Below are 26,916 nucleotides of genomic sequence, written 5' to 3'. Positions count from 1 at the left end.
GAGCTGCACTGAGCAGGCTGGGGCTACTCCGGCACAGTCCTGATTTTCCCCTGGGACACTCACCCAGCTGGGATCTCACCCAAGCCCCAGATCCTGGCTCTTGCCAAGGGTGCTCCAGCTGTATCTGCCCTGCACAGGTTTTGCTCCATTAGTTTGTGCCAGGACAGAAGCTGGCTGGGAAATGCCACCTCTGAGCCCCCTCAGCTTCCTGTGGCTGCTCTGGATCTGATGCCACAAGATCAAGTGGCTCTGGTGAGGCACAGCTGGACTTGTGCTGCAGGGCATGTGTCCTGGTGTGTGCCACACCTCAACCAGCCCACAGTGGGACAGGAGGTCTTGTTGCTAGGGGGGACAGGGGCAGAGCAAGGAGGTGAAGGGGACCACCAGGTCAGAGCAGCTTTCCTGGGATCAGAGATGATGTGACTTTGAGCTTGCTGGGAAACTCCAGAGCACAGCAAAGACCCTTCTCCAGCCAAAGTTATCCCTGATAACATCAAACTGTGATGACTGTGTTGAGAGGAAGGCCCGGAGGGAACAGATTCTGCTGGTGGGGAAAGCCTCCTGGGAAGTTTCCTTCCCTTGACTCTGGGAAGCCTCAGCAATGGGGAAAAGTGTGGGCTGGGGGCTGCCAGCCCATCCCCAAAGCCTCCTCACCCACGGGGGGATCCTTGTTCAGTGGGACTCAGCCCCATCCTGCTTCCCAGAGGAGAGGGAAACAAAAGAGGAGGAGGGGGAAGGGAAGGGTCTAAGAGAAACTTCTTCCAACTTGTTGGGAAGAGAAAAGCCCTATTCAGGCAGGAAGAATACCCGTGTGGAGCCGGTCACTAAGCAACCCGCAGCAATGTGGTAGGGCCTGAGGGACAGGCAAGGAACAAAAGTGTCTCACTGCCCACCCAGAGCCCCGGCAGGGAGAGCCTGCAGGGCCTGGGGACAGGGGACACGAGAGGTGCACAGCCTCCACGAGGGTCCAGAGCTCCTGGTGCAGGGGTTCCTCCTTGGTCAGCTCTGCAGGGTGACCAGCCTCCATCAGGCTTCCCCTTTGCTGCTCAGGAAGGATTTGAGGTCTGCTCCTGTGGCTCCCCATGGGCCTGGTGTTCACACAGGGCTACATCATTCCCAGCAGAGGCACAGTGCATTTTGGATAGCTCCCTGCTCCCACGGACACTGTGAGTGTTTGTGGGCAGAGCAGCTCAACGCAGGCTACACCCTCTCCCAGAGAAGCTGAATTCTGCATTTAGATTCAAAATGTGGGGGGCTGTCCTTTGCAAACAAGCTCAATGAGACATGATCAACTGCCTCTCGGCAGCACAAGGGAAAAGGGACAAAGGAAATCAAGCCTGACAAACCCTGCTGACAATCCCAGCTGAAATTCTTCCCTTGGGCTCCAGGGAGTCCCTGGAGATGCTGCTTCCCCATCTGAAATGCTGCAGAAATGGGAAAACACTCACAGACAGAGCAGGTCCAGAGACCAGCCAGTGTGCAGCTGGTTAACTCCAGGGAGATGCCCTGGACACTGGAAGTGGCTTTTTGTCTGCATAGTGTCACAGGGGGAACATCCAGCCCTTCACACATTTGCCTTGAGCATCTGATACACTTGGAGAGGACAAACCTTCCTCGGAGAGGTGTTTGGCCAGCGCTGATCCCTGTCCTGCGACAGCCAGATGAACAAGTGGGGGATGCTCAGGTGTGTCCACAAAAACTGCAGAGGTTCTAGAGATGGAGGTGATCTCAATAACCTTCAGCCCTGCCCTTCCCTGCCTTCGTTATCTGCTATGTCTCAGCCTTTAAAGCATCAGCTCTGGATGAACTAAATAACCACAACCCACAGGGCTACAGTGAGAGATCAGCTTGGCCAAAGTAGTGCCATTTATTTTATGTACAAAACCCCTTTGAGAAGGCCAACATGCTGCATGTGTCCTGCACACAGCACTGTGGGGGACAGGCACTCCAGCCAGCAGCAAGGAAGGGTAGCATCCATCCCTGGGCTTGGAGAGCTCCCACCTCCCCTGGCAGGAGGACAGACACAGTGCTCTGGGCACAGCTGGGAGCCAAGCATGACAAAGTCCAGCTAAGCAAGGACTTGGTACACCAGGACCATGCAAAAAAATTCACATTTTGTGCAGCCATGGGATCCCTGGAGCAAGAGGCACCAGGTACTGCATGTCTGCTGCACCATGGAGAGCAGTTACCTGCCCCTGAGCTGATGGCAGTGCTCCTTTGGAAGTGTCACAAGGCCACACTGGGAAGCAGAAGTGAGACTCATTCACTCTTGAGTTAGTCACCTGGAAGTGTCCAGTCCATCCTTTTTATCTGCAGGGAGCAGAGTGAGAGCAGCACCTCCAGAATTAAAGTCAACCTGAGACAGGGCCTGTGTGTGCATCTCCATCCACTGGCTCCTGAGGGAGCTTGTTTAGACAATACCCAACTCCACAGTGGGCATCACTAATGGAGAGGATCCACCAGAACAGAAGGAGCTCCAGCCTGAGGAACACCTCCTTGCAAAGAGAGAAAACTTGGATTAAATAAAGGACACATATGCTGTCCAGATCCATCCTGGATTCTGTTCACCCAATACCTGTGCCTACAAAAACCAGCAGGAGTCTTGCAGCACAACCACAAGGATTTTGTTGGCACTCTGCATTTTCTTGTTCTTCTCTGGGTCTGCAGCATTCACACATTTGTGCAAGCATTGTGAAAGAATAGAGGTGCTGAGGGAGGGAAATGTCTGTGGGGATGAAATGTGCCTGGCAGCCCAGAACTAACCTTGGCTCTGGTGCTCCTCTTCTGTTCACAGTGAGGTGCTGAGATTTCCCAAGCAATGGCCCTTGCCTCACAATCAGGATCTCTGGTAAAGCTTTATGATATTCTCATCGTGAAGCTTTTTCCACACCTCCTTCTCCAGTTTGAAGTCGTGGTTAGTGTAGAAAATCAGCCGCTTCCAGTCCTTGTCGTAGTAGTGATCCGAGTACTTCTCGTGCCCCTCTGTGATGTAGCCATAGGCACTCACCTGGGAAAGATGGAGAGCTCCCTGGGCAAGGGTACCAAGGGTGGAGGGAGCTAATTGAAACACAGGACACAGTTCCCAAACAGGGAAGGAGCACAGGACAGAGATGCCAGCTGGGGCTCCTCTGGTGACCCCGCATGGGGGCCCAGAAGGACCAGATTATGAGCACTGGCTCCTGCTGGCTCCTCTCACTGCCTCCCTGGGAGCTCACATGCTCTGGGTCACAGCAGGCCTCACAACCTCTATGTGAGCTATTTTAGGGCTGTTTCTCTTGTCTTCAATCTGCTCCTCCACAGCCCACATACTCTCAAGGCAGACAGTAGGCAGGGTTGTAGCCACCCCTGCTCTCCCCTGCCACACAGTGCTGGGTGCAAGAATCACAGGGCCCTTACCCGGTCACAGAGGTGGAGGGCAGTCAGCAGCAGGAAGGCCCCTGTTGTGGGTCTGTACAGCCTCCAGTAGGGCTTTTCCAGATTTTTAGATTTTAAAAACCTGCAGCAGGAGAAAAGCAAGCACAGAGTGGTTGCTGGGTGTGGTGGTTCAAGCGGGGCACACCTTTCCCTCTGTAGCCTCTGTCACATCTTCCTTCCTTGCAGCAGGCTGTGGCCATATGAGGCCTTTCAGAGAAGCCATGGGTATGCCCAGAACTCCATCATCTGCACTGCAACCTAAGCACAGCTCTGCCCCAGCTGTATGGAAGTGGTAGTGGGGATTGAGGCAGTGGGGATAAAGAGGGGATGGATTAAAGGATCTAGTAGGTTAAAGCCCACTACTCTTAGGTCTGTCCTTTGCCTTGCATTGCTGAAGTGTCTTTGAAGCTCTGTGCTATACCCTGCTCCCCATCCACATCTAAGAGTGAAACGAGACATAGGGAAGGTGCAGAGGAGGGTCACGAAACCTGCCAGGAGCTGCATAACCTGTGTTATGACAGGAGTTGTTCGGAAAGCAGGAGTCCACACCAGGAAAAAATAGCATCGAGTCCTCATGGCCTTGGAAAGGACCCAAGTCAGAGGGGAGACGTCAGAACGAGCAGGGAGTGCTGGCCATCTGGCTCTCAGGGAAGGCAGAATGCAGCTCTCAAGGAGACTGAAGGGTAAAGGCAGCCAAAGCAGGCACGACAGGAGCTCCTGTTCCTACATCTCAGTCACGTGTGGCCCACGATGGGCAGATCTCAGTGACAGCAGGCTTGTGGACAGGATTGGAGGCACAGAAGAGCAGCCAGACCAGGCAATTGGGGTTCTGAAGAAGGGCCTATTATGGTGTTTGAGGGAACAAACAACCTCAGGGGTCTAGAAGGAATCTCTGGAGAGAAGGTCTGTTACAGAGCCTTTCTCCAAGGTGCTTGGCAATGGGGAATATGAAAGGTTGGTCCTGAACTAGATCAACTATTTTGGCACTTCAACAACACTCTTCCCACATTTAAAGTTGCCATTTGCCCAGGATCTCTTTTGGCTGCAGAAAGCCAAACTGTCTCCAGCTCACAAATTCTGGATGACTACCCACCACTAACATCCCACTGCAGCACCACAGAGAATTTCAGCTGAGTGCACACTGCTGAAGTTTAACCCCAGGCTGCTGGTGTGGCTGAACTGCAGTTACAAGGGAGCAGAGAGCTGGGAGGAGAGCCCAGAGACAGACAGAGATGGTGCCAGCCAGAAAAAACAAGCCCATTAGAGCACATAACCCCCAGCTCACCTGTTTTTCATGTATCTGAGGAAATCAGGGTGAACCACCAGGTATCTGTCCATTGTGAAATCTTTGTCAAATTTCTGCCGGGGCTTCTCCCTAAAGACAGGAATGGGGAGACTCAGGATGAGATCCTACAAAGGATCAGCACTTGGTGGTAAGAGAAGAACCACAAGCATTGTGAAATTATTCTGCAACATTTCCCAGATTATGACAAAGCCTCCATAGCCTGTGTGCATTGCAGAGGAAGAGATCAGGGAGGAGAGGCAACAACAGGAGACAGGAATACCAAAAAGCACATGTTTGTATAGGCAAGAACTGGTGAAACCAGGCTTTCATCCATGAGCAGGACACCATGTACAAACACCAAACCAGACAGCAGCACGTGCTCATCCCAGAAGGCCACAAAACTTTCTCCAAGCTCTGGCCACACACCACTGAAATCAGCTACCTCTGGGAAGGAGGTGTATTGGATACAGCAGTGCTCAGAGCTGTGATGGAAATGAGATATTTCTCCAAACAGATATGCCAGGGGAGGGAGGCTTTAGCCTGGCTTTACCCTGGCCTGCCCCTCCTCAGGGCTGAGCACTGTGTAGAGGAAAAGGGCAAAACAGAGAGCTCCTCACTGCAGGCTGTAGAGGGGGCTAGTTTGTTTTACCCGCTGAGGTTCAAGAATCCTTTCCTGATGTTCTTGTTGAACAGAAGAGCCTCCAGCCACTCATAGTCTCTAGCACCCTCCAGGAAGTGAATGTATTTGACATGCTAAGAAAACAAATGAGCATTAATGAACAGCACTTTAAAACAACATTAAAGCAGACATATTCTTTAAAAACAAAATGCAAGCAGACATCTAGGCTCACTGAGTTTCTTGGGCACACATCTTCAGTCTGCAGCTTTCAACTAGCCCACAGAAGCAGAATGGAGATAACCTCTGATGTGCAACTACTTCTACATGCCAAAAGGCTGGGGTGGGACTGACACAGCTTGCCACTGTAAATACTCCCAGCCAAGGCAGTGCAGGTTCCCTCACTGAGGGAAATGCTGAAGTGCTGGCTCAGCCCCTTCACTCCTCACACATGGCAAGAACAGAACTGAAGGCCACAGACAAACAGCATCCCATCAAAGCTGTGCATTCATACAGCATGGACCTGACTTACTTTCTCCCGGGGGATGTTGCTGAACCCTCTGTGCCCCAAGATCTGAAGAGAGGAAACCAGGGAGTAGGCTGTGAATCCATAAAAGGAGGTTTTTGTTCCCACATCTTTTTCGTAACCTTTGATTACAGCCCCGCTCACCCTGAGCAAGGAAATGAAAGGAGCAGAGTTAGGTGACCGCTGCAAACCCTCACGTCCATGTTCCTAACAGGAAAAGGTACTGTTAGTCTGGAGGAAGGGAGGACTAGGCCTGTTCTGAGCGGCACCCTGATGGGCAGGAGAGCCCCTGCTCTGGAGATGGCTCTTTGTGGCCCAGTTGTGAACACAGGCTGTGGGTGTTCAGGAACTTCGCCATTACTTTTTGACTTTTTGTCTCCTCCCACCATGAGTCGTTTTGGCACTTGGGAATCAGTGCAAGAGTAGAAGAGGTGAAGTGATGCAGCCACAATTGCCTGCTAGCCCAGAAAGTAGCTGTTAGGTTAAGGTAGCTGTGCATCTTCTGAGGAGGAAGCCTGCCTTACCGGAAGACATAGTCATGGGAGTCAATCTCCTGGCCCATCCCAGAGTTATTCAGTATTCCTCCATTCCCCACGACAGCACAGCTGATGCATGTTGGAATGCTGCTGTTACGGTTGGCCAGGAGCAGCTGCTGGTGGGGATTCGGGGGCAGCAGGGACATGACCTCCTTCACCACTGTGAAGCAAACATGGTGGAGAGTTATCAAGAGCCTTTGGGATGGACACAGTGAAATCACCACAGTTTCCACCAGGAGGTCCACCTAGCCTTTGACAGGGGGATGCTGCAAAGCTCTGGCATCATGTTCCTGTTGGGAGTCTGATGGTCCCATCCTGACAAGCCCTGAGGGACTCACGTGAATAATTTAGGTCCATGAAGCCATATGGGGGTATAAAATGCTCCAGGCGGTTCCATTCACTGTCATTGAAGTGTCTCTTGTCTGTGAAGATCGTGATGTTGGGCAGGAAGAGATCCCGCAGCCAGTCAGACTTGGCAGCTCTGGCCCTCACTGATTCAGAGCAGGTCTTGAAAAACAAAAAGAAAACAATAAGGACTGATGAGCAGAGAGCTGATCAACCTGACTGAGTGCCAGTGCTTGTGTGCCTGTGTGTGACAGGGTCAGAGAGAAACACAGAAACTCCAGTGGTACATCAGTCATTCCACTCAGCATCCCCATCTCCGTGAACATGAAGCACAATTTCAGCACCACATCCATAACTACCTGGCAGGAAGTCACCTACCACAGAGCCAGAATGACTCCAAGTCTCCAAGACTTTCCTCTTCAGAATAAGAGGCCTGTGATGTTTAAATGTTTTACTGGCTTTGGGCCTCATTAACTGATGCAAATTAATATCTGTAATAGGTCTAACCTGAACTTAGCAAATAAGGCTATAAGCAGTAATAATATGCTATAATAAGCAGTGTCCATTGGCAACCCACCTCACAAGGTCCTCAGGAAGCACCTTGGAACATGGGGGATTAGATCACCATTACCACTCCCTTTAAAGGTACCAAAAAAGGTACAACTTGTTCAATGTCATGAATTAATCACTATGAAATGCACTGCTGGACAGGGAATCCAGTACAGGCTGACCTCCAAATGAACCTATGGAAACACATGAATTGCAGTAAGTTCCCATACTAAAGCACAACAGAGGACTGGCCAGGCTGAGTCATACAGGAGGTGTTCCTGTCTGGGTCCCACCAGCATCTGCAGTGAGCTGACCTACCAGCTCAAAAATCATCCTCAGCTGCAACGGGCACACATGCCCAGGGGACAGCAGACAAGGAGGTCAGTGGGGAGGCCTTCTTGGTGAACATACACACCATCACACCTACCGATGCTGGAGAGGAGTTATCCAGCAGGTACTTGTCCTCGAAATCCCAGTGTGGCTCAGATGTGTAGTTAGCAGCACTCAGTTTTGTCTTTTTTGTCACTGCAGCAGCCTGAGGAACAGGTCTTACAGTTTTCACTGATGCAGGAGGCTCTTTGGGTTTTGATTGGTCTTTGGATGTGTTGTTTTCACGAGCTCCCTTTACCCCAGAGGATGGTTTCACTGTTGCCTTCTCCTTGGCTTCCTGTGCCCTGGGAAGGGGTTTCACTGTCATCTTTTCCTTGGCTTCTTCCATCCCTGGAGCTGGTCTCACTGTTGTTTTCTCCTTGTTTCTCTGCACCACAGGGACTGTTTTCACTGTTGTCTTCTTGATTCCCTCCAACTGAGGTGGTTTCACAACCATGTTCTCCTTGGCTTCCTTAACCCCAGTAAGCGGTTCCATCATTTTCTTCTCCTCCTCCTTTCCTTTCCACCTTGGTGTCTTCTCCACCACATCTTTTTTGAGCTTTGTGATGTCTCTCCCCAAAGTCACCTCTAAAAACCTCCTGGAGTTCCCATTATCAGAACACTTTAAACCCCGTTGCTCTTGGTTGTCCACTTGTTGCGTGTCTGGGGCACGTTGAAAAATGTTCAATTTCCTGAATGCAATCAAGGAAAAAGCAGACACATCACACACACTTTCCACTTAACACCGAACACCCTCCAGCCCATTTTTAGTGCTCTTGACTCTGAGCCTCTCTCTGTGCTTTAGAGCAATTTCATTTTGATCTTTGCCAAAGTGTTATTCAACTTCCTACACCATTCTGGCCTGAATTCTGCTTATCTCCCCACTAAGCAAATCCCAGAGGTACACACTCCTCTTCTCAGCACTTGGCTCATGAAACATTCACACTGGCAGTCACTAGCAACCAGTACAGCACAGCTTTGCCCTGCACTGGGCAGGACCCCTGGCAAAGTCCCCAGAGCACTGTTGTTTTGGAGATCCTGAGCTCAGGACATGGCACACACCATGAAGGCAGCCATCTGGCTCTCTCCTCTGCCAGCAGAGCTCTGTGCTTCAGCAACAGAGCAGGAAGATCTTCCAGAATTCAGAAAGGGAAGTCTAAGAAGAAGTGAAACTCCCTCCTTTACCCTACATCATTTCTTGAGCATTTGGGCATTCTCTGCCACAAGGCACTTCTTCCTCTCCTCCTCCTCCTCCTCACTCAGCTAATGCAATGGCATCACACAGCACTCACCAGGTACACGTGTCTTAGGGCAGACACCCTGAACCATTAAAATGTAAAATCTCTACATTTTTAGCACTTGCCTCTAATATTGCAGCTGTCCTGTTGCCTGGTTCAGAGGCACAGGCAGGTACAAGGTTATCACAGGAGGACACATCTGCCAACAGCAGAAGAGCCACCTGCAACAAGACTGGGCTGAAACCCAGCAGAAAAACCAGGGCAGAAGTGGTGGGGTTTTGTCCCAAACATTCCTTCTTATCTGCACATGGCTGGAGGGTGGAACAGGAAAAAGGAAAGTGAAAAATTCCTGCAGCTGAGCTTTTATGTACAGCAAAGCTTTTTAGGATAAACCATCGTGGTTGTGGCAGTCTGATTTCACACTCATGTTCAGCCTTTGCTTCCAAGGTAATAAATGGGAAAAAAGCACTTCTTCAGATAACAGGCTGTAGATAACAGTTCAGTTGCTGCTGGAATTTGATGGATGCCACAACACTCTGATAGTGTTCAGGAAATTATTAGGTAAGGAGGCTTTTAACAGTTGTTTTGTATCAGATAAATACAGGAACCTTTGCAATGAGAAAAGAGAGAGTTTGTAAAACATGGCCTGTCAGCTCCACTTCTCTCATAATAATTAGCCAGTTATGATCAAGAGTGTAGAATGTGCTTTTGTAGTGGTTTGACCCTGGCTGGATGACAGGTACTCACTACAGCTGTTCTCTCACAGGTACTCACTACAGCTGTTCTCTCACTTCCCTCTGCAACTGGACAGAGGAGAGGAAAGAAAAGCAAAGGATTCATGAGTTAAGAGCTGGGAGAGGCACTTATCACTATCACGGGCAACACAGACTCAAAATGGGGATATTAATTGGATTTATTACTAACAGGGTTAGAGCAAGAGTGGGAAGTAAAATAATCTTAAAAACACCTTCTCCCCACCCCTCCTTCCTTCCATGTTCTCCCTCCTCCCCCCCAGAGGTGCAGAGGGACAGAAATGGGGCTCACGGTGAGTTGTTCCTGCCGCTGCTCAGGGAGAGGAGTTGGAGTCCTGCCCCTGCTCCTGTGGGGTCCCTCCCACGGGAGAACAGTCCCTGATGGACCTCCGGTGTGAGTCCATCCCTCAGTTCTTCCCAACCTGCTGTCCCGTGGGTCACTCCTCCATGGGGTGCAGTGCTTCATGAATGAGCTGTACCAACGTGGGTCCCCCACAGGGGCCACGAGTCCTACACAGGAAAAACCTGCTCCAGCGTGGGCTTCCCTTTCCATGGGCTGCAGGTCCCTGCCAGGACCCTGCTCCATCCTGGGCCTACCACGGGGTCACAGCCTCCTTCCTGCATCGACCTGCTCCAGCGTGGGCTCCTCCATGGGCTGCAGGGGGGTCTCTGCACCCCAATGGGCTGTAGGGGCACAGCTGCCCCACCATGGGCTGCACCACAGGCTGCAGGAGCTGCCTGGAGCACCTCCTGCCCCTCTTGCACTGACCTTGGTGTCTACATTGTTATTCACATGTTTTCACCCGGCTCTTCCCTGGCTGGAATTTTTTCTGTGCAGCAACCTTCTGTTCTTAAATAGGTTATCCCAGAGGCGTTACTATCATTCCTAATTGGCTTGGCCTTGCCCAGCGGCAGGAAACCCACCCTGGAGCCAGCTGGCATTGGCTCCACCAGACAGGGGAAGCTTCCAGCAGCTTCTAACAGAAGCCACCCCTGTAGCCCCACTGCTACTAAAACCCAGCCACAGAAACCCACTACAGCTTTCTATCCTCGCGCTTCACGTATAAACTTGCGCTGCTGTTCACTGCCCAGTAAGAGGAAAGATTTTATATGTACACTCTAAGTAAAGAGGTATTGGGTAAGGTAGCTCAGGCAGATCTTAAATCCCTTGATGAATGTCTGTTGTATTTTTAAGATGACGTTTAAAACTTTGAAATTAAAGGGCAGAAAACAAGTCAAACAGGGCGGTATGACAAATGAAACAGGGCAGTATGACAAACCATTCCCCACTCCATTTCTCCATGTGCTGTCTCACGAGGCCGATTCCACCCCAGCTCTATTACATTTGCCCACATGGCCAGACACTCGTGCCTACACAGGACCCTGCTCTCCTGCCCAGCATTTTAAATTCAGACAAATTGTCAAAGCAGTTCATCCAATTTCAGGCTCCAGAGTCCAGCTGGCAAACTACTGCAGAAGCTCAATGACACTTACTGTCATTTCCTCTCCTTTTACAAAGCCCAAGGACAAATAGAGGATAAAGCCACGAAAATGTTGCTTTGTGTATTTTATGTTACATATAAAGGTACAGAAATAGAACTGCCACACAGATAACCACAGGCAGCTCATACCTTGTTGTGTTTTATTTCAGTTGCAAAAATGGAGTAAATTCTTTTCAGGCATTTCCATTACCTGAAACTGTGGCAGAATTAAACAGCTTCAAGCAGCTGGGCATGGAGAGCCAGTTCTTGTCCCAGCTCTGCCACTGATGGGCTCTGGGATTGAGGACAACTCACTTCACTTCTCTACACCTCCTCCTTCTCTCCTTTTTCCCCCACTGCCTTCCTGGTGCAGATTCCAACCTCTACAAATTGATGGCTGCCCTCAAGGTGTGGTCTCAAGTTGCTAGAGCTGAGCTAAGCTCAAGTCACCTCCAGAAGAGATGCAGATGTTCCCAGCCTCACTCTTCCTGCCTGCCCCCACAGCATCAGCCCTGGGACATCCAGCTGAGAACAAACTCCATCAAGCTGAGCCAGATGAGCTCACTGGGAGAGCTAGGACCAGATGAGGGTGGTGGGGAGGCTGGGGAGTGGTGCTTCCTGTACACAGCACACTGCACCACAGAATCACAGAATCAACTAGATTGGAAAAGACCTCTGAGATCATCAAGTCCAACCTAAACCAACACATCCATGAGCCATGCTCCTTCTAGGAAAGGCTCAAGTGTCTGCAGGGCTAATCCAAGGAACAGTGCTTCCTGCCAATGATGCTGCAGACACTTCACTGCAGTCTACACTGCAATTCCCTCCACATCCCTTCTTGTAGGATTTACTTGACTATTTATTTAAAATATATATATATATATGGATCACGTCTGCATGACACTGGTCTCCCAGTACGCAGCATATTTGTGTTAGGAATCAGCTGCTGGACTCGCTAGAAATTGGAAGGCATCCAACCCAATTCCCTGTCCAGCAATACAATCTAGATTAGGGCTGAATAAAGTCATTCGGGGAGCCACTGCAAAAGCAAATACTGTGCAGTGCTAAAGTGTGAAAGCAGGTAGTATTAGTAAAGTAAAGGGTGCTTTAAACAGCTACACAAGCAAACCTGAGAAACTAGGGAGCCAGCAGAAGTACGTTTTTGATCTGTGGATCTTCCAACACTGTGCTCTGCCTGAATGTGGTCTGCTAAAGTAAAGTGTTCACCTAACTCAGATCAGCAGTGCAAGTTTTAGGGTGAAAAAGAGAGAGGCAGAGAAAGTAAGTGAGCACAAGTACTCTGCCCAGACAGTGCATATCAGGAGGAAGCAGGTCTCCTACCTGAAAATCCTTGTCTTCTCCAAGGAGCTGAAACTGGCAATGAACATGCAAAAGTATGTTACAACAATGAGGCAAATCACGGGTTTGGCAATTTTAAATATCCTTATCCTGGAAAACCGCATGGTGAGATGCCCGGGAGCGTCAGAGGCTCTGCTGCCACTGCCCAGAGGTGCTCACCAGGCACTGCTTTATCAAGGTGTGTTCAATGACTGGGCTGGTCTTCTCCCTGGATTTGCCTACAGGAGTGTGCACACCCTGTCTCACGAGATTCCCAGCCATGTTGCACATAGATTCAATTTCTCAGGCCAGATATCAGCTTTTTACTATTCCTGTGTATCACCATAAAACCATAAAAGGGTTTGGCGAAATAAACACTTGAAGAAAAGTACAAAGATCAGTGTTTACAGAGCCACTGTGCTGTCTGGTCTTTTATGTGGATCTGAATCATGGGTCATCTACCGTCATCCCCTGTGTCTCCTAGAACGTTTCCATCAACAATCCTAAACATCCACTGATCAGATTATGTGACTAATACATCTGTTCTAGAACAAGCAGCAATCACAGATATTGAGGCCATGTTGCTGAGAACACAGCTGTGATGGGCAGGGCACGTCTCCAGGATGAAGGACCAACCACCCCCTCCCTAAGATCCTGTTTTATGGTGAACTTGCCACCGGCTGCCTCGAGAGAGGAGCCCCAAAGAGAAGATACAAGGACTCCCTGAAACAACATCTCAGCCTTGGCCATATTGATCACCATAACTGGTCTACTCTGGCCTCCAACTGGGAGGTCTGCAGACACACCATCTATAACGCTGCTGATGCCTTTGAGAACGCAGCAGGATCACCCCTGAGGAGAAAAGACAACACAGAAAGAATCGTGTCTTGCAGAATTTACCACCTAAGGACTCTTTCTGCTGTGCTTTTTGCAACCAGACGTGTCTATCTCGTATTGGCCTTTTTAGCCACCAGCGTGCTTGTAACAAATGTGGGTAGAGCCCTTCCCAAATCTTTTAACAAATAGTGGGAAAAGACCTTTTACTGCAAACAGTGGAAGTTTCCTCTGTTTTCCTTAATGAGATTGGTCTGGTAAGAAGGAAACCCTTCATCTCTGATCTGGCAGAAGCACCACTGGGAACAAGTGTGAATTATGGAAGTAGCCATCGTTACAATCAAAGAAGCTTTCATACCACCACTTGCCCAAGATTTTAGATATAACCATGAACATATATTCTTCATGCAGTAATTGCTTGCAGCTCCAATCCAGAAGCCATCCCTGCCCCCCAAAAGCTGATGGATAGGTACCCATCCATTTTACCTTGTGATTGCTTTGAAATAAATCAGAGTAAGAGTCATTGCAAATCCAGAACAGAGAAGTTTGTGTTATGAAAATCCCTGGTCTGTGTGGAATCAATTTGGGCAATCCAGAGTACATCACCCCAGCAGCAGAGGGAAAGATCTACAGAGATGAACGCCACAGCCAGAAAAATGCTTATCTTTATCAGGTAGTTTTACAGCAAGGGGCTGTTTTTAATTTCTAAATTGTTAAATATTAGCCCTGACTGTTCACAGGGAGGTGGCCTTAGTGCTCCTTATGCATAGGCTGCTTTTGCACAGCTCTTATAAAAAAGTCAAGCTCGGATATAAAAAAAGCTTTTGTTGATGGTATCAACAAAATCTCAGAAGCATGATACTGAATACACAGAGAACAGAAGGTGCCTGTTTTATGTCACAGGAAAACCAGTCAACAGGTTTCACAGCTACCTTGTACCCCTCCACACAGCACAGCAAAGAGCTGCAAGGACTCCTGTACAAAGCTCAGCAGTAGCTGACTTCCTTTATTGTCCGTACTTGCTGACAAGTTACTCTCTTTGGATTTATGTGCAAAGGATTGGTTATCAGAGGGCCTAGGAGAGAAAAAATGAAACAATAACATTGCTTTGAAAAGCCTTTGAAGAAATACAAGGGAGGTTGTTAGCTCAAGGCACAGCCCTGGCTCCATCTACCACAAAGCATTTCACTGTTGCTCAAACTGAGCCCAGGATTGAAGGAGAGATGTGTTGAACAACTACAGGCACTGAGAAAGGGCTCAGCCAAGGTATTGCCATATTCCTGGGCACTGCTCATGAGCTCCAGGAACTTTCTACAGAGGTGGGCTGCAAGGTGCAGCAGGCAAGTAGCAATTCTGTACCCACAAAATCTCCAACAGGACATTCTTACAGGAATAAGTATCAGTCCTGCACTCATATGCAGCACAAACAGCACTGGCTTCATTTTAGCCTTCCTCTCTCAAGTCCTATGCACCTTCAGGTATTCAGCTTGGAAGAAGCTGCTTGTGTGCAGCTACAAAACTTTTTCTGTTAATAGGATCTCAAGGAGAAATTCTGGAGGCAGCAAACACTTCCCTTCAACCTTCTCCATGTACCATTACTGCAAAACCAAGAGCCACAAGGGAGAGCAAGACTCCTACAACCAGAAACAGATGGATTTCTTTGCTTTTAAGGAACTGCTCTGGTGATTGTGGAGAATATCCCTGTAGCACTCTGTGTTCAGGAAAGATTGTGATTGGGGGAATATCCAAATCTCTGGCAAGCACATTAGCCAAAAGCAGGCTTGCTATGCAAAACACACAGCTTTCCACCTTCTTGGTGTAAGAAAAGAAAACCTAAAAACCCCTCTCAGAGTACTGACTTCTACTTCCTTGGAGTATCATTTCATCATCCTCCACCTCCAGTGCTGAAATCTGTCACAAGTGAGGCAGCCAGGCTGGTTAGCTCAAACATGAGGTCAGATTGGGAAATGGGGTTATACTGGAACTCTCCAGGGTGACCTGGTGAAAAGTGAGGCCAAGAACAAAGCTGGTCCCTTATAAAGCTCCATAAGTAAGATGCTTGGGGTACACAGGGCTCCCAGCCCACAGACAGGAAGATAATAAGCAAAGACTGCCCCTAACACAGGGACTGGCCTCTCAAGGGCCACAGGCTATGCCAGCCTCCTTTTCCAAACACATTTCTCTGGCATTTCTACCTGCAATCCCAGGAGATGCTACTTCTCTCATGGTGTAGAGACTCCAAACCCAGCACTGCTGCTCCATGTTCAGTTGCCCAGTTACCAACATCAGTGAGCACAACAGAAGCTCTTCTATTCTTCAGTGCTGTAAAAACAAGATGACTTTGTTTTAAAGCAAACTGCACCTGGGATCAGCAAGTGAAGGTGGTTATCTGTCAGCCCTTTTTTATCTCCAACAGTCCATTTAATTGCACATCCACTTAAGTACATCCTTGTTACATCCTGGAAATATAAAAGGCAGATTTGCCTGGTTTGGATTTTTTTTTTTTTTGTTCATAAACAAACTTCATTGCTATTAGATCTTAAACTGTGTGTGTTGTGGGTGTCAGCTGCCATTTGAACTGTGCCATAAATTTATCTGTGGGCATGTTTTCCAGAGGGCTGTGTGGCAAATCTTGTTGACTTGCCTGTGCCCTGTGTGCTTTCCATTTTCCCATGTCTCTGGGTTATGGAACAGAACATCACGAGATGTATTTTAAGAACAGAGCTGTTCTACAAATTGATCCAGCCTTTGCTGCAGGGTAAACTTGTCTTTCAGTGATGGCTACACCATACCATAACCAGTACTTGACTGGAAGCCAGTGGAATAAAGAGCTGCTAAAGAAGCTTGGGGGTGTTTGGACCCGTTCACACTATTACTTGATAGAACTGAGTGAGTTGTAAGTGGGAGAGAAAAAGAATGACATTGCCTTCAGCATGTGACTGCTCAATGGTCATGCCTGTGGGCTAGCAAAGGCTTAGCTTGGCAAGCTTAGTTTCTTGTTCTCCTCTCCCTGTTCAGCAGTCATCTCCAGAAGCCAAAGCTTTCAGGCTGGGAATCTGGGGAGGAAGAAATTACAAGAGCAAACTCTGCACAACTATTTGTCTTGCTTTCACCAAATAAAACCCAAGCTTCCCATATTTCCACATTCACTTGTCGTTTTCCAGCTAGTCCTTTCCCTTCTGCACCAAACTTTCCCTCAAAAACACTGAACAGGCACCCGGAGACAACAGCATTTGTCGAGGCAAAGCCCCCATATCTTCCACTGTGGCACTTTCAAGAATACCCACAGTTTTGTCACAGAGCAAAGCCCCAGAAAACTGTGCCAGGAGCGGGGGAATGGCTTAGAGAGCCAACTTGCCTGTGTTCTCCAAGGGCTAAAATGCCCCAGGAGGGAAAGAGACAATGGATTTGATGGTGGAACACTTGAAAGCAGCTCCTCAGTGTCCACACAGCAAAGCAAAACTTGTTGGGTTTTCATTAGTGCTGATTTGTGGGCTTGGCATCCAGCCCCACCCAGTAATGCCCTCGTAAAAAACCTGCTTTGAATCTGTGTTGTGACAGCAGATGACATGGGTCCAACCTAGAATATTTCTCCCTCTCCCACACAGTAATGGGACCACAGGCAGGCTCCTCCAGCCAGCTCCTACACACCATGGAATGTCCTTGCCTGGAGCAATCACTGGGAGATGGAGTGTAAGTGCTCTTAATTTGACCATCTTACAGCCTCTGGTTGCTGGAACTTGTTTTAGTTCTTTCTGTAAACACAGTGAGGACTCAGCTTTTGAGCTGTTCCCCATGGCCACAGCTCTGGGTGATAATTAACCTCCCTGTACAGAGTGGAGCAGACCAACTCTGTCACCTCACAGCCTTTCTGCTTCTTGAGCTCTTCGTCATTCACCTCACCCTGCTTAAGCTGCAACCCTGAAATGCTCTGGTCTCAGCATTCCTTCCTCACACACACAACACTGAGAGGACTAATGAGCCACCTCGTTTGAGAGAATTTAAAAAGCCACAGAAAAATACGCTCCCAGCAACAATGGCTGGAAACGTCAGCTGGAGTTACACAGGCTGGAAAGAACCAGGGATCCTTTATCCAAATGCCTCCCTCAGCAGCCTTTTGTCTGTGCCATCCCAGCAGGAAGCTTAGCACAGCACCCCAGAGCTGACAGACAGACAGACAAACTGACACCACTTCAGGGCTGAGAAGGGTTGTGAAGTTTTTCCTCTCACCCCCTTTAAAATCTATTTGATGGAAAGGAAGAAAACATTCTGTTTCCTGACCAGGAATCTCTCAGACCTGGTCCCCCAAGGAGCAGGGCAGCACTGCAGATGGGTGAGGAGGTAATTTATTAGACTCATGGCTAGTTGCCCTCCCATCAGAAAAGCAGCCTCTACAGCTCCTCTCCCTGACAGCTGGCAGGAGTAGGAGCATTCCAGCACTCTCCTCTGCTGCAGAGAAAGAAACACAAGAATCACAGAGCCCACATTCCTCTCCGTACCCCCCGCAAAAAATGCAGGCATGTTATCTCAGCACGTCACATCTGGCAGCAAAATTCAGTCCTTGCACAGATATAAATTACATCTGTATGTGGGTCTACTACTTTTAGAGCCATAAGTGAAATATTTCTTGGTAAAGGTCTTTCCCATTTTCTTCGCACTGATTTAACAGCAGAAACCATCCCTCTTGGCATCTCTGGCAGGACAAATGTACCATTTGGCATCCTTTGGGGTGAAAAGTGCTACAAGGAATGCAAGATGTAAGCCTGCTTCTTGAGTGGTATAAATCATCCTGTCCCTGTCTTACACTTGGAAAACGTGGCCTCACAGTGCCTTTCTCTCTGTTCCTGACAGGAGCATCGGAGAAGCACAGTCACATTTTTAGCTGCAAGAGTAGGACAGTCACAGGGTTCTGTGAGGAGCAAGATGGATTTACTACTGGAAATCTGATGCTTCTCTTCCCTTCTCTCTCTTTTGTCTATTGTCTTCTATGTATCAGTTCTTCTGCTTTATTTAGACATATAGAGGGTGCTACTTATCTCCATCCTCCTCCCATTAACTTGACAGAGACGTTTGCCAGCCACAGAGAGAAGGTAATTCTTTGTCACATCAGCTCCACAACACCCATCAACCTCCTACAGGGAAATCCCCAGGCAAAGTAACTGCTGGGCAGGAGAGCAGCACTGTGCCTTTGCACTGGAAATAGAGATCCTTGTGCTCAGGAAGGGCGTTACATTCTCTCCTGATTCCCTGGAAACTGCTTGGCATCTCTTCAGTCTGGGTTTGTCTGACAGGCCTTGGATTTCCAGGATGCACAGTCTCAGCCAGAGCCAAGAGGATCAGCCAGCCTGTTCCTAATAGTTCTGCATGATGACACTCGTCATCTCCTCCCAGAGCTGCACTTCCTAAAGATGTGCCATGGAGAAGTCAGGCAGGACATACACCCAGCGTGTTTGTTGCTAACTCTGCAGCTTGTACCTCATGCTTTGTGTCCCCACCTTTAGTTATCAAATGACAGTGATCAGGCCTACAACAGAAACAGTCTAAGCTGTGCTGTTTACATACAATGTCAAATTCGAGGGGTGTCCAGCCCTTGTGTTAATCTCTGTTATTCTGCTATTGCAGCTCTCTCTGTAGTGGGCATTTGGCACTGAGACATTATCCGTTCATTTAGAATGAATTACACTGCAGGGCCACAGCAACAGAGGCTGGAAAAGTCACCCTGCAAGGTCACCTCGTGCAGTTCCAAGCTTCAGTGGTATCTGAACAAACCCTGTGACTGCAAGCAGGTGTTAGTTGGGTCCTGTCTACCTTTCAGTGCCTTTAATGTTTCCCTCCCTCTCTCTAAGCAATCTCCACCACTGCATCACAGTTCACTGACCCCCATTTGCTTCACTCCACCTTGCAGCTTGCTCAATGTCCAAATTCATATTTACCCCTTAATATTGTAACCATAAGTAAACACAAGCTCAGACAACTAAAATAACACATTAAATGCACAAAACAATCAAGAGCAAGAGGACACATTGCTCTTTATTAAAATAAGAACTGTGGAAAGTTATTCTTCTGATTGTTTAATATCAGAATAATGTGTGCTATTCTGTGAAACCATATGGTAAAGGGTTCTCAGAATCCAAGAGAAATAAGAAGCCCTTTTGTAATTTACCCTAAAGCACTTGCAAATTACCTTACTGTGGGTCCTTCAGGGGATGCTGACAGGCAGTCCTGGCTGACAGGAGTATGAGGAGCCCTGCTACAGCATTGCACACTTTTCCAGACAGAAGGCCTCTGAAATAAACAGAAAGGAGACAATGCAGCAAAAGGCAGTTAATCACATCAGAATTTAACCAGGATGGTGCCAGCAGTCCTGCTTTTGCCCAGAACTCCAAGGATATCTTTTTGCTTTCAGCTTTATCTCTCTTTGCTTTCAGCTTTATCTACACACTGGTGGCTCCACCACAACATCCTCAGAGCCCTGATGGCTGAAGCCACCACACTCCAGCAACTCACAAGTCAAAGGTGGGCTATTTGTTTTGCCACTGCCAAAGTACTTCACTGTTGGTCAGGAGGTAGATCAATTAAAACCATTTTGATATCTCAAGTACCCCACGAACACATTAAAATAACTACACTTTTTCATGGATGGAAGTTCATATGTTCCCTAAAATACAATTTGACTTGAGAATTAGCTTTTTCTCCTATCTACAAAATGTGCATTGTCTCAAGATAAATAGGTGGCATTTTATTTGTGTAATTTTATGTGGTTTGCTGTCTAATTCATCCAGGAAAAACATTTCCTGCCTTGTCACGTGGTTGATTAATCTTTAGGTTTTCTGTTATCCTGTAAAACATTTTATTGTCGAGGGATTGCAGCTAAATTGCAAGTCAGCTTCTCGAGGCCACTCCTTGAGGTGTAAAACACTGTATTCAGCCAGCCTCACGCTTCTCTTAATATCAGCATTTGACAAGGTCTGGCCTTAAAACTTCAAGTAAACCAGAGGCCTGCAATTCCATTTATGTGTAAATAATCAGTGCATGCTTCCCTAAAAAGGACTGGGTGGTCACCAACACTACCAGGGTTTTCCTGCAGGCCAAGCTGAGACGCACTCATGCCTGCAAGCACCAGTTTTATTAACCTGGTTTGACTCAAAGCAGAGTCCTGGCGATCGAATTTTGTTTCAACACTGCAACTGGCAAGTGGAATTCACGCGTGGAGAAGAGATGAGTAGAGCTGTCGAACGACAGACCACCCTTGCACCATCCCTTCCTCTGTGCACCTAAAGACAACTGTCAGCTAAGTGACCTGAGAAGCACCCAGCCAGCTCTTTCTCCAAAACTAGGTCCACATGGCTCTTTTTGTTGTAGTTTGTGCTCACAAAGAAGGGAAAAAAACCCTCCTGTCCTCTGGTAGATTTGTTTAGAGGAGGAAAGGTTTGTACAAGGGGGTCTTGGATAACACTACGTGTTGTTAACCCCTAGGTTGTCAGGACAGAACCCTGCCATTACCATCACAACATGCTCTCCCACCTTAGGACAACGTGGTGAATCAGTCCTGGGCTCCCAGATCCCACCCAACCCCAAGGGTCTGCACTCCTGTGCCCCCACAGACTGAGCCAGTCACTACAAGTGCAGAGGGCAGGATAAAACCCACCATATTTTCATACCATTAGCAGGAGAGCTTCTGCCTCATCTTTTGTTGCAGAAAGGTGAGCAGGGACATCAACCCCATCACCACAGGCTTGTCAGTATAAATACTACCAAACTGCCACACACAGTGCAGATCACTGATGGGTGCAGTATATCCATGTACAAACAAGGATAATCCACCCTTTAGTAAGAAACCATTTGCCACAAAAGGCCATAGGAGGAGCTGACTGTCTGGTAAAGACAGACCTTTGTTGTGAAGGAGCCTGGGAACGGATGAGTCAAGGCAGCACTTCTGCTGGACACCAGGATAAAGGTACTGGATGCAGGTCCATCATCTTCTCTGCCTGTGCACTCAAACATTTTAAGAACAGGCTGCTCCAGTGTGTGTCCCCTACAGGGTCGCAGATCCTACCAGGAAACCTGTTCCAGTGTGGGCTCCTCTCTCCACAGGTCTGCAGGTCCCTGCCAGGACCCTGCTCCAGCATGGGCTTCCCATGGATCACAGCCTCCTTCGGGCATCTGCCTGCTCCAGGGGGGATCTCCTCCACGGGCTGCAAGTGGATCTCTGCACTCCCACTGCCCTCCATGGGCTGCAGGGGCACAGCTGCCTCACCATGGTCTTCACCACAGGCTGCAAGGGAATTTCCACTCCAGTGCCTGGAGCACCTCTTCCCTTTCTACTCCACTCACCTTGGTATCTGCAGACCTGTTCCTCTCACACTGTCACTCCTCTCTTCTCTGCCTGCAATTACACCGGTGCAATAACTTTTTTCCTTCTTAAACATGTTATCCCAGAGTTGTCACTGCCATCACTGACTAGTTCAGCCGTGGCCAGTGGTGTGTCTGTCCTGGAGCTGGCTGGCCTTGGCTCTGCCAGACATAGGGGAAGCTTCCAGCATCTTCTCACAGAAGTTACCCCTGTAGACCCCCCCCCCACTACCAAAACCTGGCCACATAAACTCAATACAACCCATAAGGATCATCAAGTCCAACTCCTGGCCCTGCCCAGGAACTACTTCAAAAATCCCACCATGTGCCTGGAATCTTTGTCCAAATGCTGCTTGAACTCTGGCAGGGTTGGGGTCGTGACCACTTCCCCGAGGAGCCTGTTTCCCACCTCAGCTGTGCTGACAGCAGTTTCTAAAAAGCAAGGCAAAGGAGGTGTGTAGGACAGAGTGCAATTTCCTCAGGACATTTTAGGGAACCACCTCATCAACCCACTCACAGCACTGCCAATTTAACAGTGTGACTGTAGGGCTGTTGAATCTGTTGTGGTCTACACACAAAATGAGGCCCAATGCTCTTGGTTGTTCATGGGCAGCTTGAAAATAGCTGGAAGATAAACTTCCCCCCTAAAACCAAGTTTTCATTATGCCTCTGCTCCTGTCTCAAGGTCACTGGGTTCACACACAGTGGTACTCCCCTTCTTCACTAAGGTCATACAGCTCTATCCTGCCACAAGGACAGAGGATGAGACACAGGAATCCTTCACTGCAGGACAAAAACACAGCCCACAGAGGAGAAAGAACTGGCAAACCCAACCTAAAATTTTCGTGTGGTGCTGCCTGAAATAGAAGTCTTCTTGCTCATGCCAAAAGTCAAACTTCACCACTACAAAGTCGATTTAAGTGTGTGGGTGTGAAAACTTCAGCACAGTCTGAACAGAGAAAAGCTGAGGTTTCTATTTTCTCCATCTGGTTTCTGCTGGTCTTTCTACTGCTGCTGTGCAGGTAACACCCTGGGTAACTCATCCACCGGCTTCACAGCACGGTGGAAAAACAAACAGAACAAAGCGTGGAAGTGGAACAGACAATATCTATTCAGACCCATCAGAACTGAAGTGCATAAGCACATAGACAGATCTTTTAACAAAAAGCCAAAACAAACAGAAAGTTCAGAAATCAACAGGTGTGAGTCTCCCTCCCAGCCATTCTGACCATATCTTGGAAGTATCCAGAATCTATAACTCTTCCCTTTTGTAAAAGACATAGCTCTAACTTTTAGTAAAGTGCCAGATGCTGGGACAAGCCTAAGCAGTCATTCCAGCTCTTTGCAAATCTGTTTCCCCAGGCAGTCTGGTTTATCCACCCAGTCACTTCACAAAGTCCCTCTTCACTCCAAGGGTCACAGTCATCTCCTTTGCCTCCTGGGCTATACTGTTTCTCCTCCAAAGTTAAACAGCTGGGTTTTTCAATGGTCCTTGCTGACATGAAAGGACACATTCCACATAAACAGTGACAGCTAAAGGGAATTCAGGGTGACAGGAGGGATTAAAAAGATCCTGTGCCTCGACTGGGACCTGAGTCCAAACAGGTTACAATAAGATAAGAAATTAAGGCATGAATCTGATGCTGCTACTCACCTGAAGTCAGAACTTGCTTCACATATGAAGCACTGGCATCCTCAGAGAGGATATCTCACTATACAGTGCTCTGAGCTGAACCAGCAATGTCACACAGGGGGGTTCTACCTGTACCCCACACACTAGCAGTGCTTGTCAGAAGCAGCTACTGCAGCAGACTGCAGCTTTCTCCTCTGCTACCCGAATTTGGGGTATCTGGAAACGGAAAGAAGATGACACCAGTCCTCTGATGCTGGAAGGCACTACAGAGTCAAAGCGTCACCTTTCAGAAGAGTTACTGAACCAATAAGACCATCTTCACTTACTACAAACTAACCACTTCCAACACTCCTTTCCCACCCTCCCATTTCCTCAAAACCAGCATCCTGAGTTAATTTCTGCTTCCATCAATTATCAGTAGCAAAATTAGAACAAACTGAGTCATAGGCAGTGTTATAAACTGATTTCAGAATTTTACTTACAGCACGCAGGGCACTGGTTTCCTCCCTGATAAAAAGGCTATAACAGTGTTGACAATGAAAAAAAATGACAGAGGCAACGATCCAAGACATCATCTCCTTTGTAATGATTGCAGTTATATCTTTATGAGTTATAAAACAAGTCAATAAAATTCAAGACCATTAGAACAATGTCACACACATTACAGCAGGAAATACCTCCACCGAGCCAACAAATACTCATCCCACACCTGAAAAAGAGCTCAACTGTTGGGGGCTGGGGGATCAAGGGAAGTTTTAAGAAATGTTAAAAAAAAAGTCCTGGTCCTGATCAGGAGGATTTGCTCAGAAAAATCTGAGTCATTAGCTAAGTTTAGCCAGTCTCAGGAATGCTGGAGAACAGGTGGATCACAACATACAGGATTCGTGAGAGATTTGAGAAGGAGAAAAGGACAGCACATCCTTAATCCTCCCTAAAGCAAACAGCACCCGAAATGTTCCCTCGGAGGTTTGCGGGCCCTCTCTGCTGTTAGTACAAAACAACAGCACCCTCCAGAGGAAAAACAGTGCTCGCTCTGCCTCTCCCACACCTCACCTTTTACGAACATGCAGTGTATGAGCTTTTTTCCAGCTGTGAGCGCTGTAGGCCTGTGTTTAGGTTAGCTTTGGGTAAGAAAACACGAGCCATTTTAGAAGAGCAGTAACAAAGAGCTCCAAAAAGAACCCTGCTTTCTACTGGCAGGCAGCACTCTCTCTCTCCAGAGTGTCAGTGTTCCTTGCACCAGGGCTGCAATCTCTTTACAGTTACAGAGAAGGAAAAATCGACCCCACTGGAGGTGACTCATCACACCTCACCTTTTGGATTTTACCTCGGGGAACAACTGGTTGAACTCACTGGTGGGGCAATGAGTCCCACATGACCCACACAGAGGAGGCTCCCAGCCCCCCCTGCCACGCTTGGCCCAGTCACACTGCCAGTTTGAGACTGGCAACAAGTCTCAAACAAGTGTTTGAGACTGCTTGTGATTCCCCAGAACGAGATGTCAGTTGGCTCTTTCTTCTCTTTCTACAGCAGCACCCCCAACAACGTGGTTCAACACCTGAAAAATGTCTCAATCCCCACAAGAGGTTTGGCACCAGCCTCTGAGGGAAAACAGAATCAATTATCCGCTTTCTCTGAGACAAATTAACAGGAAACAAACTATGCAATATCTCATCTTAATTAGTGTGTTGTTCCCGGAGCAATTTAGCAGTTGACAAATGCAAACAGTACACACACCATTCCCAAAAGCTGAGCAGACCGTGACTCACTCGTTACAGCACAAACCTCAGTGACTGCATTCCAAACCTACTTTGGGAATTAAGAAAGTATTTCAGACAGGAGAATTTCCCCTTTAGGGAAAAAAAAAAAAAAGTATCTCTCACAGCTATTCCAGAGGTGCTGGCTGGGATCCAGTAACTGGATACATTTGAACAGTAGCTCTATTCAAAGTTTAAAAAAAACCCAAACAAAGCACAGGGACTTCCATGTTTTGCTCTGTTCCTGTCCCAGCACAAAGCCAGTTTCAAATCCACGGCACTGGTACTCCATCCCCATCTATCTTTAGGAATTCTTACCATCCAGTGCTCCTTCCATAACTCATAATCTGAGCTGCTTCACTTGACATTTAGAAAAGGCTCACAAGAAGGATGACATTCCTGAGCTTTAGTCACATTATGAAAAAAGAACATAAAAAAACCCCCAACTACCACTCAGTTGCCACAGCCAGAAGGTAGAAGACACCACTGTATATTTTCCAATACATCTGAGGTTATGTTGGTCAGAGAAATGCAAGTAGAAAAGGCTTCAGTAACAAGGGGTTTTTTTTTTATACAGTCCTTATGTTATATCAAAATGTGATTCACCAATAAAAATGGCAACAAAGGTGAAGCTGCTTTCTTAAAACAGGAGCTGCTTGTGCCCCTCACTCACTACCCAAATTCCCTATAGGTACCAGATACCACAAGTTTCAGAACTAGTTATTTCACCACCTAGAGAAAGTTATATTCTCTAAAATGGGTTGTTATCTATATGATTTTTAAACTTTGTTCCCACCATTCTTAGGGGAATAAATCCTGACTATTATAAATTAATTCCCTGCCTGGAAACAGTGACTAAGAGACATGAGGGACTGCAGAGCTGAGGCAGGAATGAGTGAGATGCTTTTCAGTGTTATAACTCCAAAGGTGATCTGGAAACTCCTGCTTGTTCTCCTCTCGAGGGTATTAAGTGAGGACTTTTGCCTTTGATTCATTTTGAGAAATACCCCTGAGGAATTTATTAAAAAATATTTGACATAGTTTGCAAAAAATCCCAGAACTCCCCTGCACAGCACAGGAGGCAACATAAGATGGAAAATAAACTTGTAGGTGCAAAAAGATTTAATAAAGAACAGTACATAGATTTAATAAAGAACTTAAACCATCAGTGCACAGGCAGGTGGAGGTGGATGTTTGTCTTCTTGTCAAATTGTCTGTCCCTGGGATGAGTTTTCCCACCTTTTGTAAACATAACTGATGTCGTCAGAACTTCTGATAACCTCCAGGACAGAGGATGCTGGATTGAAGGATTTACCTAAATAAAGGAAGATTATTATCACCCGAGTAAAACAAGCACTGGGCAAGATTACATCACCCAAATAAATATGCACTAGGTTGGTGGGGAATATATGTTAGATAGGTGGGGGTTTTTTATAAGGTGAATTTTACTGTATAAAAGAGGTAACTTTTTACCCTTTTTTGTGCTTCCTTCGTGGAAACCTCCACCTCGCACCTCGTGAAGAATAAACAGAATAAACAGTGTACCCTTCAAGTCGAATTATCAATCCCCAGACTGATTTTTTTTCACCTTTTGTAAACAAAACTGAAGTTGCCAGATAACTTTTGGTAACTTCTACAACAGAAGTTGCTGAATGAAGAAAAGAGCTTTGTGTTTCAGGCAAGATCACATCACCCAAGCAAATATGTATTAGGCGGGCGGGCTCGTGTGAACTTTACTGCATAAAAGAGGTGAGTTTTCACCCCTTGGGCTGCCTGATTTGTGGAGGCGCAATGAGCGGGATGAACAACGCGTCCTTTCCCAAACTAGGATGTGTGTCTGTGTTTAGCGAGCTCCTAAATTCGGGTGCCTCACAGAGCCCTCACAGAGCCC

General features: G+C 47.7%; 1 protein-coding gene across 1 annotated transcript in view; it reads right to left on the bottom strand.

The window, feature by feature from the left end:
• Positions 1-1,868: 1,868 nt before the first annotated feature.
• The window catches only part of ST6GALNAC1 (ST6 N-acetylgalactosaminide alpha-2,6-sialyltransferase 1), a 26,286-nt gene continuing 1,238 nt past the window's right edge, over positions 1,869-26,916 (bottom strand). Inside the window, exons 2-12 of the mRNA XM_029960072.1 lie at positions 26,614-26,756; positions 26,499-26,539; positions 19,468-19,568; positions 7,699-8,332; positions 6,716-6,884; positions 6,366-6,537; positions 5,848-5,986; positions 5,349-5,452; positions 4,700-4,789; positions 3,397-3,496; positions 1,869-3,028 (exon numbers count right to left, since the gene is read on the bottom strand). Of these exons, the coding sequence (XP_029815932.1) occupies positions 2,837-3,028; positions 3,397-3,496; positions 4,700-4,789; positions 5,349-5,452; positions 5,848-5,986; positions 6,366-6,537; positions 6,716-6,884; positions 7,699-8,332; positions 19,468-19,568; positions 26,499-26,539; positions 26,614-26,756 (1,885 nt within the window). The 3' untranslated portion in view covers positions 1,869-2,836. The remainder of the gene's footprint in view (positions 3,029-3,396; positions 3,497-4,699; positions 4,790-5,348; positions 5,453-5,847; positions 5,987-6,365; positions 6,538-6,715; positions 6,885-7,698; positions 8,333-19,467; positions 19,569-26,498; positions 26,540-26,613; positions 26,757-26,916) is intronic.

Source organism: Manacus vitellinus, unplaced genomic scaffold (assembly GCF_001715985.3).
Source record: "Manacus vitellinus isolate BGI_N305 unplaced genomic scaffold, ASM171598v3 scaffold_24_pilon, whole genome shotgun sequence".
Lineage (NCBI taxonomy): Eukaryota > Metazoa > Chordata > Aves > Passeriformes > Pipridae > Manacus > Manacus vitellinus.
Note: the sequence above shows the minus strand (reverse complement) of the source record. Positions and strands in the feature narration are given on the sequence as shown.